Raw genomic sequence first — 14,217 nt, forward strand, 5'->3', positions numbered from 1 at the left:
AACCAGAAGCTCATTTGAAAAGTAGGGATGATGTGAAGGCTAAGATAAGCAATCAAGAGTAAGCTTTGTAACTTAACTGAAATCATTTATTGACAGTTTCAAATTATTTACAGCAGAAATTAAACTTTCATTTCAATGAATTCCATGAATTCTCTTCCTCATCACACAGCTCAGTAGGTGAAACGAGCGCAAAAGACTACTTGTCACCAAGACAATTAGGGAACCCTGGCACCAGGCAGAAACCGGATTCTGGGAAACATTAATGTTCTCTGAAAAGAGCAATGCAAGATTTGAATAGAAACAAATTACATAAGGGCTCTCACCAGGGAGCAGTAAAGGAGAGACTCAAGAGCTGAACATGAGGACGTATTATCTCCAGGCTGGGGAGTAATAGCTGCTTGAGGAACAAGTGATGAGCAGGAGGAAGAAAACTTAACAATTAACAAAGAAAATTTCAGTAGGATGGCAGGGGAGAGTTGGGGGAATGAACAATTTGGCTGTTTCTGGAGGATATAGGGCAGGGGGCCTGAGAGAATACCAGTAGTACCAAGCTTTTGAAGGCGATCAAAACGTATTTCTTTAAGCAAGGCAGACAGCCTCATCCATCACTGCCTGACCTGGCACTCAGAGGTAGATGAAGTTTGTCTCTTGATGACTCAAAGACCAGCTCTGTACCACCACTGGGCAACCCAGGTTTTAGAACTAGCTTGTCACTTCCACTGTGAAAAAGACAGGTACAAAAAAATGGGAAGGTAGAAGAGAGCAGGTCGTTTATCTGTACATGAGGTCATCGGCCCACTTGTTAATCAATAATTAAGGCATAGCCTTGATATGTTATTACCTAAAAGGCAATAATTATGACATGGGCTTTGCATGGCTCAGGGCAGAAAATAGAATAAAAGTTACACTGAGAGTCAAAACAAGAATTATCTTTTTAAGATCCATTTACATTACATCTTTCACCTAATTTTCACAATGGGGTAGCAGTTTTTAAGTTAGAATAAATATGTCAAAAACGTAACATAGGCAGAAAGGCAGACAGATGATTCTAATAAAGAAATAATAATCCATCAATTATCATGCTTAGAAGATGATTTATTGAACTTTCTCAGTGCAGGATTGTATATATTTGATTATTTTATGACAAAAATTCCCAAGAAATGTTTCTTTTTAGGATGATCAATCTTACTTTTTCTCTTGATAGCACTATCATTTTTGACAAGTTCATGTTCTAAATACTCATAAAAGTCATGTCACAGGAAGGAAAATTAATTTTGTTCCAGAACTAAACAAAAATTAAGAAATCAAGGAATCAAAGAGAACAGGAAAAGATCACTCATAGGCAGGGACATTTACTTTATATTTCCTAGAATTAGCAAGGGAAAATCTTTTTCTGAATAACTCATGCATATCAATTTTCATAACCTACCAGCTGCATTTGGGTTCTATAAACACTTATCAGGCAAATATTTGGCACTTTTTTGGGAGCATAAAGGACATGCATATGTATATATGTGTGTATATTCATATCTATCTATATTTCTCCAATAAAGATTTCATTCTTCCAGTAAAGATTTTCATAAAAACATCACTTAGGTATATTAAGATTTTCTTTATGAAAAGTTAGCTGAGATTTGACTTAATATACTCACAGCACTAAACATTTTAATAATGAAATCCAGAAATAGCATGAATATCAAAGTAAGTGTATGTCTATATATACATGCATATAAGTATTTATATACACATAAATATATATGTATGTACTAAAATACATAAACAAAGGCAAATCTGGTGAAAAAACAATGATGAAAATATTAATAAGCAATAGATATTTTGTAAGCGTAACTTAAGACTTACCTATTTACTCTTCTCTCTGAAATTATAACACTGTAGTGTAACATTTTGGCCATGGTGTGTATTGTGTATATAGGAAATCAGTGAATTATTGCCTCTATACTTATGTATGGTTGAAAATCCTCAAAGTAAAAAGTCATACAAAAAGTCAAAATTTGTAATTTGTGAATCTATAAGAGGGATCAGCCAACCATGGGCCTAACCTGGAATGTCCATTTGTTCATATATATTCTATGGCTGTCTTCATGCTACATCAGAATGAACTAATTGTTACAGGGACTGTTTGGTCTACAAGGCCTACATTATTTACCATCTGGTCCTTTACAGAAAGAGACTTCTAATTTGTAACATGGATATGATACATTTAAATATGGTATTTTTCAAAGGAACTTTAACAAAGATTTTGTTAAGTAAAAATGTTAAGATTCCTGAATGAGGGTTTACTGAGAACCCTGACATGATAAACTTAGCATCTACTAGGGGGTGAAAATTTAAAATGCCTTTCTCTAAACAAAGTATGGGCAAAAATTAGTCTTATTTACACACACACACACACAAATCAGCGTCTTTTAATTTTAAAATAATATTCTAAAGCTCTTTATAAATCAGGTCATTAGGATACTTTGCTTATTTTTTATATTCAAAGATCAAACTGTTAGAAACCCAATTCTCTTCTTATTCTCTTTTCATTCACAAAGAAAATTTACCCCCAAATATCAAAGAGGATCCTTAAATCCAGAAATAAAGGGGAAAATTGTAATCATACTATTTTCCCTAGGCCTATTTTTCTACTACGTACTAATACCTCTCTTGCCGAAAAAAAGTAGAGGATGTCTTTTGCAAGGGCGAAGGGAAATGGAATTCAATTTTCATTACAAAAGGCTTATGGCTAGACAGATGATCTGTGCTGAAATGCCGCTGTGGCTCTACCAAAAACCTTTGGACTGAACTGTAAACTCATGACCATCTTAGCAATTCAAGTGAACTGAAGAAAGAAAAATAACTGAAAATCTGTTCACTGTCCAATATTTCAGGGTGGAAAGGATCTAGTTTAGACATTTTATTCATGTAGTTTTAAAACCAATAGACCAAAAAAAAGAAGGTACTGTGGTGTCTATGTAATAATTTTGCGTCCCAAGGTTTTCTAGTTTACTTTGGTAGGATCGATGGCACATAGTGGGGGAAATAAAAGAAAAAAGGAAAAAGTTCTTTTTTTTATCTAGGATCCAACTTTTTAAAACACAATAAAAACACAAGATTGAATTAGATTATAAAATCTGCCCTCTCTCCATGAAAGTTATTTTATGTGTTCAATTAAACTCTGAATATCATCATTATTTTTTTAATTGCACTAAGATTAGCTCTTTTCCTTTTAGTAAAAGTGAGTTGGTCAAATTAAATATTTTCCTGACTTTACCTGACTGGCATAGTATATGAAATCATGTTCTTTAACCTGAGCAGTTTGAGTTGGTTTTCATGAACATTAACTTGGACAGGGCTTACTTCTTTAAAAGTATTGAATACTATTAACTCCAAAATTAATTACTAATTTACATATATGAACTATCAAGTAGTTTTTCTTTAGCCCTGTTTCAGAATTTCAGTGAATTTCATGTTTGATCAGAGAAATAACAACATAATAATGGCTGAAGCTATAGTTAATTGCCTTCCACTACGGTTAATCTTACGATTTATTGGATGTAAATTTTACAATCTTTACAGAATGTTAAAACTCCAACCATGTCCACAATAATCTTTACGTATGTATATGGATACACATACACAGGCTAAAACTAATGATTACTGCAGGTTAAAAAGGTGAATTGAAGCTAATTAGTGCTAAGTGATGTGACTACATCATACTGGATCTAGAATAATTAAAACACTATTCCAAACTTATAATAATAAATCATAAATGTGCCATTGTACAAAGCACATTACTTTAATTACACATGAAGACTTTCCTGTGATTATTTTCATAAAATAACATAAAAAGTAAATTCTATCATAATGAAAACCCAGTTCAATATAATCTATTGATGCTACATAATGATCTAGGCAGCATTTTAGAAGTAAGTTAAAGTTACTGAGTTAAAAAAAATAAAACTTTAAAACAGGTTCACAAAGTCAAGACAAGGGGGCTGTGTACATTATACAGTCTAAGTCAATGTTAGACAACCAGGAGCTAATTCTTGCATCTGAAGAACTACAGTTTTCTGAGCAACTAAAGAGAGCAACAGTGAACACTGTCCTTCAGCGAAAACTATTTATATTTATGCTATTATCCTTCAAATCAAAATCACCCCTTTGAGGATCATTGTTTGGACATCAAGCCAGGCATCTAATAAATGACTTAGACACTTAAGAGTCTACTAGAAGAGATCTTGTTTTCAAGACTTTGATTTTTATTTAATTGCGACAAAACATTCCTACACAAATACTATTAAAATCTAGATTGTTTTAGCATTTTTGAAACACTAAGTTATATTTGCACTTAATATGTACTACACTGATAAATTCCCTCTAACAGAAAATTTTTCTTTTCTTGCACAATTTGATTTCCTACAATGAAAACATCCATGCAAGACTGGAATATTTATGTTTACATGCAATATGATTGGCAGCTCTATAATTATAATCAGCTCCTTGGACCATGGTTTCTATGGCAACAGTCTAACTGTCCATTCTTACCTGCTTTCTGGTCATCCACTGTATTGAGTTTAGTCTCGTCAGCTACTGTTAAAAGGTAAATGTATACTGGTTAGCGCAGTTAGTTCCCACAGCCCAACATGCTTCAACCATTCCCGGATCTTTTCAGTTAGGTGATCATTCTTAGGTAATATTTCATGCAAATAATATGAAACATCAAGCAAACATTCATAATCAAAAAAAGGGGGGAAAAGCAGTGTCTCCATGCAAAATGCCAGTCATTTCATTTCACAGACACGTGTGTTATTTTTAAGTTAGCATATCATAATTAGCCAAGGCAATGCATCGCCAAATTTTTCTTTTATGCATGTGATAAATTAATACTTTTAGTCTTAAAGTACAAACAGCCACCAGGGAACAGCATAAATAAGTTACAGTTGATTAACAAAGGTTTTGTAAATCATCTGATCAGTTTATAGATATAATTAATTATTTTACTTTTTTGTTTGCTTGCTTTTTGGTGGATTTTGATTTAAAAAGAGACACTACCTGATTGGTGTTTGAACAACTATGATTATTTTTCTCCTCCCATTTGCTTCCAAATACTTTCTACAACAAATATTCTCTCAAATTATTACTTCAATTACATGCCTTAATTATCAACACATAAGAGTTTCTATTAAGTAAACCTTAAAGAATAGCAGAGAAACAAAGATATCATGAAGTAACCAAATTCTACACATGGATTGAGATAATGGTTTCTCTCCAAAACTTCTCCTTCTAGTTCAAGAATCCCACAGCCAACCAAATACTATATCAAAAAATTGGTTTTAAACAGCCAAAATTTAAAACATTTCATCTTTTCAAATAAAGATGCAGGAATATAGCATGATATGCATGTGTTTGTTTCTTTTATCATCAGGAAACATATATATTAACATACTGCACATTATGTAAACATGCCACTTATGAGAAATATGGTTATCTCAAACTCAAAGAAAAACTAATTTTTGCCAAATTGTCACATTTCACATTTATTTTCTCTATTGCTTAAAGTAAACAGACATGTGTTTGGGACTATCAATTTTAATCTGAAAGCATCTAAACCTTATTTAGATAAAGATTCATGGAGATTGTACTCACTACCTAAATCCATGCTTTTTGATTTTCGCGTTTTAACGAAATCCAATTGACTGGCATCTGAAAATTGCTTTGTGCGTTTTTCTGACATACTCTGGCGTCCAAATCCTTCTCGTTGAAAAGCAAGAACTGGATCAACATCTGGACTCAAAGAGCTGTTGTGAAGAGAAAGATAAACATAAAAATATTTACTATAAATAGAGGACATCCAACTTTAGGAAAGATCATATATGCCTGTGTGTATGAAGGTATGCATATGTGTATTCCTCAGAAATGCTGAAACTAACACAAATATAGTCCATTAAAAAAAATCTGTGGCTGAATAAGAAGTGATGGGAAAATACAAAATTAATCTACATTTAGAGTAATTCTTTCTCCGTGTGAGTTCTCTCCTCCTCTATTCCCTTCTGTTTCCTCACTGTTCTCCTATACATCATTATTTCTAAGTGATTATAAAAAATAAAGCTGATGGGGGTGGTGGGGTGGCTCAGGCAGTTAGGCATCCGACTCTTGGTTTCGGCTCAGGTCATGATCTCACGGTCATGAGATCAAGCCCTGCATCGGGCTCTGTGCTCAGCGGGGAGTCTGCTTCTCCTTCTTACTCTGCCCCCCCCCACCCCTACCCCCCACTCACATGGGCTCTATCTAAAATAAATAAAATAAAATCTTTTTTAAAAAAATAAGGCTGATGTCTTTTAGACATTGGGAGGATTGAATATTTGAGGAAAACTTTCATATATGAATATAAATACTGGCAGCAAACAAGTGACTATATGAATTGCAATCAAATAGAAGTTTGAAAAAAGAACATGTCTGGTCTTCTTATATATCCTTTATCCTGTGTTTCAGAAAAGAAGAAAAAACACCGTTGTGGCATGTAGTTTCATGAGAATATAGTTTCTCAGCAATATGTATTCAACTGAGAAGAAACCAACTCAACACATCTTTATTAGAACCTATTCTGATTAATGTGTTGTGCTGGGGACCAAAGTTAAAAAAAAACAAAACAAAAAGATCTCTGTTCTCTGCAAGCTCCTAAGAAAAAATACTACACCAGAAGCACCAAGCTGATGCTGTGGATGCAGAGATGGGGGAATGATCGGTATCAGGGGGAGGCAGGAATAGCACGACTAAGCCCGGATAACATTTGATTTCGGTGACACCAACACAGTAGTTCAAGCAGAGATGATGAAGCCCATGGCAAATCATTGGTAACAGGATATAGCTGGAAGAGTTTTCCAAGTGGACGTGGCAAGGGATGACATAGAATCACTCCTATTTGTAAAAATCTGTGAACACTTTAAAAAGTACTACTAAGTGGGCGCCTGGGTGGCTCAGTCGGTTAAGCGACTGCCTTCGGCTCGGGTCATGATCCTGGAGTCCCGGGATCGAGTCCCGCATCGGGCTCCCTGCTCAGCGGGGAGTCTGCTTCTCCCTCTGACCCTCCCCTCTCTCATGTACTCTCTCTCATTCTCGCTCTCTCAAATGAATAAATAAATCTTTAGAAAAGAAAAAAAAAAAAAGTACTACTAAGTGTTCTGAGCACAGTTCATACAGTAAGAATGGTCGTTCTGTGTTCTGGGCACACTGAGTAAATATATCGCTCTCCTGTATCAGCACCTAGCCACCTTCCCTATCTGGCCAGGTAGGAGAAAATGCCTCCACAGCAAGCTAAACATACTAGAAGGTGAGGGGCTGCTTCCACCACGTCAGCTGAGTTTATGATAGCCTTCCTTATGCTTCTAATGGAAGCAAACTTCTCTACTCTTTATGGCCGTAGACAATTACCATCCATACTGGTAAAGGAGAGTGATCCGGTTTGGATATCCATCAAAAATGTAGCTGCAGTTTACTGTGCATGAAATGATAGCTGGCTCTGAGAGAAGAGCTAAAGCAAAAATTGTAGAAAGAAAGACATCAAGGGAAATGCTTCGCCCTCAGGTTAAGTGACCTGAAATGTGTCGGGTGCACGTGTATTAATATGCTCTATAAACAGAATAGCAGCCTCCCCCATCTGACAAGGCCAGTAAGAGAACTCAAGGACATAATGTGAAAGCCCTTTATAACTGCAAACCACCATACAAAGTAAGTTATTATCACCCCACAAAGACTGTCTATCTCAAATAATCAACATAATACAAATTATGATAACAGAAACAGGGTCCTTAAAAACCACACAGGGGAATGGCACAATCCTTCCCAATCTTTTCCACCAAGTACAGAGCAGGGCCCCTAGGATGAGACAAGGTAGGTGCCCATGACTCCAAATTTAAGGAAGCACTCACTCTCACGGTCATGCAAGTTCAGGGTGCACACCTGAGAATGACTCCCTCCTTATATTTTGTATCCTGGGCATCCAGCTTGCCTCCCCTTTGTCCTGGTCTCAGTACTGAGAAAAGAGAAACTGTATCCCACGGGCACTGGGAATTCAGCCCAGAGCAAGAACAACTTTATTTGGTAAAACTCTATGTTATGTCCTAATAATGTTGTTTTCTCTGTATTCTATATTAAATCTTTTCATTTTTTAATACACCATATTTTTTTCTGTAAAACTTTGAATACATTTTTGAAATCTTCAGGGCCCCTTCACATACTACTATGCTTGCATACCATGTATATATGTATATGCGTATGCATGTATGTATTTATAACTATAGCCTATATTATATACATAATTGCATACTGCTTATACCTATTTCTTGAATTTTTTTGCATTTTTAAAAATTTTATTATGTTATGTTAATCACCATACATTACATCATTAGTTTTTGATGTAGTGTTCCATGATTCATTGTTTGCATATAACACCCAGTGCTCCATTCAATATGTACCCTCTTCAATACCCATCACCAGGCTAACCCATCCCCCCCCCCCAGAACCTTCAGTTTGTTTCTCAGAGTCCATAGACTCTCATGGTTCATCTCCCCCTCCAATTTCGCCCCCATATTTCTTAAATTTATATATGCTTGCATATCCTCTTTATGTAGTAGTATTCAGATTCTACTATGCTTACTATATTATGCTTGTAATTTCCACATATACCCCAATTGGAAAAGACAGACCTAGAAATGAAAACTAAAAACCCATTTGATAAGAACTATGACCCAATTATGCAACAGCAAACTCTAAATTATATATTTTCAATAAGAATAATAATAAAAGCTGATCTCTTCAATCATTCTGCTCATGAAATACATTTTTAATAGAAATTATTGATAAGAGCCTTTCCAAAGAAATGCAAATTGTTGGTGCCAATGTTATCTGAAAACCACACATTGGCATATCTTTTACACTAATCTCATATCTTTGGAATTATGTTGCTACTAAGATTAGAATCTGCTGTTTTACCTTGTTTCTCCTTAAAAACATTGCTAATGTTCCCTAAATCAATTACCGGATTGAAAAAAGTATATTCTATTTGTTAACAAAAGTTCAGCCATTTGACATATTTACCTTCCACAACTGTGCAGTGAACTGTGAACATACACAATTTAAAATGTCAAATGAGTTTGTGAGCTAATAAGAGTCTTAAAGTAACTAAATATTCTTAAACCATGACATAATTAATTCTTCCCTATCAACATGCCCATTAAACTAATTTCAGACACAGTAAACAGGACACTAGAATACTTAGCAAGTTCAATTGCAAAACTGACAGCTTATTCTTTAAAGGATGTAACCATACCCTGACCCCCAATGTTATTAAAATTCCAGTTATTAATCCTGTCTTATTGCCCTTTTGTTTTCATAACATTTTCATCAAGGATTAGGGAGATACTGTCAGGCTGGAAAAGCTCACATTTCCTGCTGTGATTCCCAACAGCTGCCTTTCTTATTTGGATAACCCTTCATTCATATTCTTTTCCTTGCTCCACATTCCCCATGGCAAAATCACGCAAGTCCTCGCCATTTTATCAATGCCCTTAGGGAAATTAATGCCACAATCTATTCCTGCTAGCTACTTATTTATTTTCACCAATACAGTGCTTCAGAAGGCCCCAAACAGATCTATTCCCATGGCCACCCTCACAATCCTCATCACGGTGGAGATTCAATGGCTTTTGTCCCAAAGTTGAATACTGCCAATATCTAATCCTTACTTTCCCTGTTGTTGCTTTCACTCTGAGAGACACAAACTGCAGCAGTGAATGGAGCAGCATCTGCGGATTTCAAATGGGATTTTACTTTATATTATAGTTTCCCCTTCTATGTTGAGCCAAAAACCTCATTCACAGATATGCTATTATCATGCAGGCTGGAGTGTAGCTCTTTTTTAAATCCTGTGGTTTCAGTAAGAATTTTTTTAAAAAAGAAAGAAAGACAAGACAGAGACAGAGACAGACTTTTCAAGGATCCAGATTAACAGGTGAGACTATTCCAAGAGATCTGCAGAATTCCCAGGTACAGTGCTAGATGTTTGTGTGGTTTTGTAAGGAGCTGGGGAGGAGGGTTGGGGAGAGGGCGACTTTGCTAAGATCACCACTAAAATGTTAACACAAATCAGTGACGGGCCTCCAGACTCCTCTGGTCTAATACCAATTTTTGACACAAGTCTGGGTAAGAGTAGAAAAGAGAAACGGGTAGGTGGTGAAGGAACAGTGCTGTAACATTTAAATACCATTTTGTTGATGTATTCATGGAACACCCCCAGAGAAAGGGCAATAAGAAAATTCTGGTATAATGCTTCACGTGGCTTATGTTAATTATCACTACAACCTCACAAGGTCATCTCTGGGAGGGACTTGCCTTTTGGCTTATGGATGTGCATAATTACAAGGCATGCAAATTAAGGCACACATCCACACCCATGGACCACGCATTGGCTCAATAATATCAAATGCTTTCTTCTGTTTTGGAAGATTCTGGAGAAAGAAACAGCATTAGGCTGCCTCAAAAGTCACAATGTTAGAAGCAAGCGGGAAGCACTTAAAATGGCAGGGTTACAGCACTCTAAAAAAAAAACCAAGCAAACCTTTAAAAAGCCTCCTCCCACTCCCAGAGCATAGCACCTATTAATTTGACCAAAGTCATCTAATTGTTACAAACTTTCAGTCACCTCAGAGATTTGCTTAGAACTGATTTAATAAAAAGAACAATTCATCAAATTAAAACAGATCTAAAATAACCAACAGCGGAACTTCACAAATGAGTAGGTCTTTTTTGGTGAGTGGTAGTTCTGTTGTAGACTTGGCTGAGTTAATAAGTACAGCCCTGGACACGCTAAAACAACAGGGCAAGTTTATGGGGTGGAGGGGAATCTTTTATTAAAAGAGTGATAATTAAGAGTATTAAGACCATGAAAACAGAACACGGCCATAAAACAAAACTGATTAACTGTGCTTAATGATAGACCATTTCAGCATAAAATGAAGGTGATTGCAATTAAGTAATGGTTCCCAAGCCTGGAGTGCGATCTTACCAGTCTGCTGAATCACTGATTGCAGACTTTGCCCATGTGCCAGCATCCGTTGTCACGAAGCCCACATCATCGTGGGAGCTGGAAGATGACTGGTCAGAGAGATGTGGAGGGAGCACCGGCAGCCTGTCATCTTCTATAATGACAGTGTCATCTTGGGGCATGTTCACCGTGGGGGACAGCTGGTATTTACCTGGCCGGTGGGAAAAAAAGGAAGAGAAATTCTAGATATCGATCTAAGGGCTATGCGTACAAATGGCAATACATTACAACATTAGAAAAAGTCTAAATTTCCAAACATCTGCTCAACCTGGTGGAACAAAATAGAATGAAGGAAATTTATTTTTTCACAAATAAATGGCCAGTGGAGGCCTCGAGTCTGTTCCCTTCTCTGACTCGACGGCTCTGTAGCTCTCAGCACAGTGTTCAATTTCACTGGATTCAGGTTTCCTAAAGCCACAGATGATCTCCTGAACATCTTATAAAGTGAAAATGCTACACAGATTCTAAGTTGTGAAAGTCCTTTGGAAAATTTTACCAGGAAATTTATAGGGAAGCCCTGCAGACTTACATCAATCATTCACATACTCATTTGCTGGGCATATACCGCATAGCAAGGATGTAAGAAAGACTTAAATCTCTGCCCCCAAACAGCTCACACCCTAGAGAAACAGAGAGACATACAAACACTGATAATTGACTGATGGTGTGAAGGACATGCTAAAAAGACTGTGGCCTTCACCTGGGTGGCTGGAGACAGAGGACACCAGGGATCCTCACCAAAGTTAACCTCATAGTTGGGCTTTGAATGATGAATATGATCTTTTCTGCTAGGAGAAATGATGACATTGGTTTTACACAATGGCAACAACATCATTAAATTCATGATGGAGAAACGCTCCCAGTACATTCAGGTGACACTTCAAAGATGAGTACATGCAGAATCGAGGCCTCATGGGGAGATGGCAGGAGTGATCTTAAAAAGATAGGATCTAACTGCCCAGAGATTTTCAGGCTAAGACAGTGGGGTCTGCACATTTTTATTTATTCAATTCAGATATAATGTTCTTGGTAAGGAAAGACTCACAACTGTCTATACTGACGAGTTTCTTTTGGGGAAATCTGCTCAGGTGCATGGATCAGCATGACAGACGTTTATATTTCTTGGGACAAAATTACGATTTAAGCCCTGAACCCTTAAAGATAAAGCTGCGGTCCAAATGATGCCATCTTCCTCCCGAAAACATCCATACTTCTTCTGGCTTCCTCCTCAAATCTTGTGCTATACTTCTGAGTAAGACCTCACTGGACAAGGCTTTGGTCCAAGTGGATACATCAAGAGAGTCCATACTCACAGAAACACACATCAGGGTATGATGGAGGCCCACTGCTGGCTCTCCCAACAGAGCAAGAATTGACAATTTCCCCATCACCTTACAGTGGGATGGGAGAAGTCTCATTTTAAGTCCAACATTCAAATCTGGTAAGCCAGCTCTACTGGCTCCAACCCAAATAAAACGGATCGCTGTCCTTTCCCCATACTAGCACCATTTTACACTTTACGCAGGGTGCTCTTTCCCTTTATTATAAACCACTTTTTAAAATAGCACCACAGCAACATGTGGAGAGATTTTAACATTTTAACATCAGGCTTAAGATCTAATTTTTAAAATAAACATTCATAAGAATGTGCAAATGATGACTTTTTGTTTTAACATGATTTTGGCAATTATGGGATGGCATATATAGGCTTGAAGGATTTTTAAAATACATATTATTCTGGACACTCAACAAAGGGACAAAAATTAAGTTGATCCGTATCTTTTCAGGACAACCCACAAAAGAAGACATGCTAGACGTTTCAAATGCGTTGATTATTTAGCACCAACTACTTTATTATAGAAATACTGTATGTTCACTGAAACATTAACACAGATTTTATCAAGAAAAACACTCTATTTTGATTTGAAATGCATTCATTTTGACAAACTGTGAAAACTAGCAACTTTTTATAAATGCTCATGATTATAAAGCAAATCAAATTTAACTTAATTGTTTCCCTCTCCTGAATTCAAATTATTTATTTACTACTACTTGAGTTTTAGGACTTCAGTAGAGAAAGACAGAAATCTAAAAAATTACCATTCATAAATAAGGTTGGACATCCTAGCACTATCACCAAAAGAAGTATTTCCTTCTCAAGACATACTTTTTTGCCCAAAAAGTGTACAGAATGACAAAACCAGAGTTATCCCTGACAGCTCACCACTGACAAGGCACGTGTCATAGCATTAAATGCCAAGTCCTCACAAAGGCAAAATTTACTGGAAGGAAAAATTACAATATAATTATAGTGTACTCGCTTTTAAACACAAAAACTAAAACTCTTGGGTTTACACAATATATTCTGAGAGACAGCCTAATAAGCAATATGGAACACTGAATGGTTCTTCATATGACAATCCTTTTTTTATAATATGCTGTGTTGAATAGAAATATTGTACCTTAAGTGATCCAAAATTTTATACATAAATGGTAAGAAATTTTCCTAATAATAAGAAAACAATTTAGCTTTTTCCTCTCACAAATGATTCTAGGGGCTAATATTTCAAAAGATTTGAGAATTCACGTTTTTCATCAGCTTCCCAACTTCTTGACATACTCGCCAAGAATTACAGTTTTCGAATCTGGATGCAGGAATATATTGGGAACAATGGACAACTAAATTATCTCACTCCATGTTCTACCAAACTCCACCTAGACAATACCTCTTAATGATAACCTGGTACATCACAAACGTGAAACCTTCAAGGGTGACCTGAGAAGCCTCTGATTGGTTTTTTGATGGATAAATATTTCTCCTTCTTCAACTAGTTAACCGACAAACTACAAACTAAAATTTAAACCAGTCAGTATCTTACAGAAGAGTGAAACAATGAGATACGAAATGATTGTTTACTAAACATTTATTCATTGGTACATTTACATAAAAGGCAATACCATTCATGACACTAGAAACAGATGAAAACTTTTCCAGTGATTTGACTCACAATAAAAATGACATTAATGTTCCATTTCTCAATGTTGAATTTCTAACAAGATAAAAATATGCTGAGCATAATTATTTTTTAAACTCACCACAAATGTATGAATAT

At 36.0% G+C, this 14,217-nt stretch overlaps 1 protein-coding gene across 19 annotated transcripts in view; it reads right to left on the bottom strand.

Moving 5' to 3' along the window:
- The window catches only part of PARD3 (par-3 family cell polarity regulator), a 624,325-nt gene that overhangs the window by 203,941 nt on the left and 406,167 nt on the right, over window positions 1–14,217 (bottom strand). For 10 of the 19 annotated variants that reach the window (XM_081820853.1, XM_081820856.1, XM_081820848.1 and 7 more), the window contains 3 exons: window positions 11,066–11,255; window positions 5,650–5,801; window positions 4,549–4,593 (listed from right to left, as the gene is read on the bottom strand). In XM_081820853.1, the coding sequence (XP_081676979.1) occupies window positions 4,549–4,593; window positions 5,650–5,801; window positions 11,066–11,255 (387 nt within the window). The remainder of the gene's footprint in view (window positions 1–4,548; window positions 4,594–5,649; window positions 5,802–11,065; window positions 11,256–14,217) is intronic. The other 9 variants (XM_081820859.1, XM_081820854.1, XM_081820858.1 and 6 more) reach the window with 4 other exon arrangements.

The sequence above is a fragment of the Leptonychotes weddellii genome, chromosome 5 (assembly GCF_054177405.1).
Source record: "Leptonychotes weddellii isolate Sample4059 chromosome 5, ASM5417740v2, whole genome shotgun sequence".
In the NCBI taxonomy this organism is placed as follows: domain Eukaryota; kingdom Metazoa; phylum Chordata; class Mammalia; order Carnivora; family Phocidae; genus Leptonychotes; species Leptonychotes weddellii.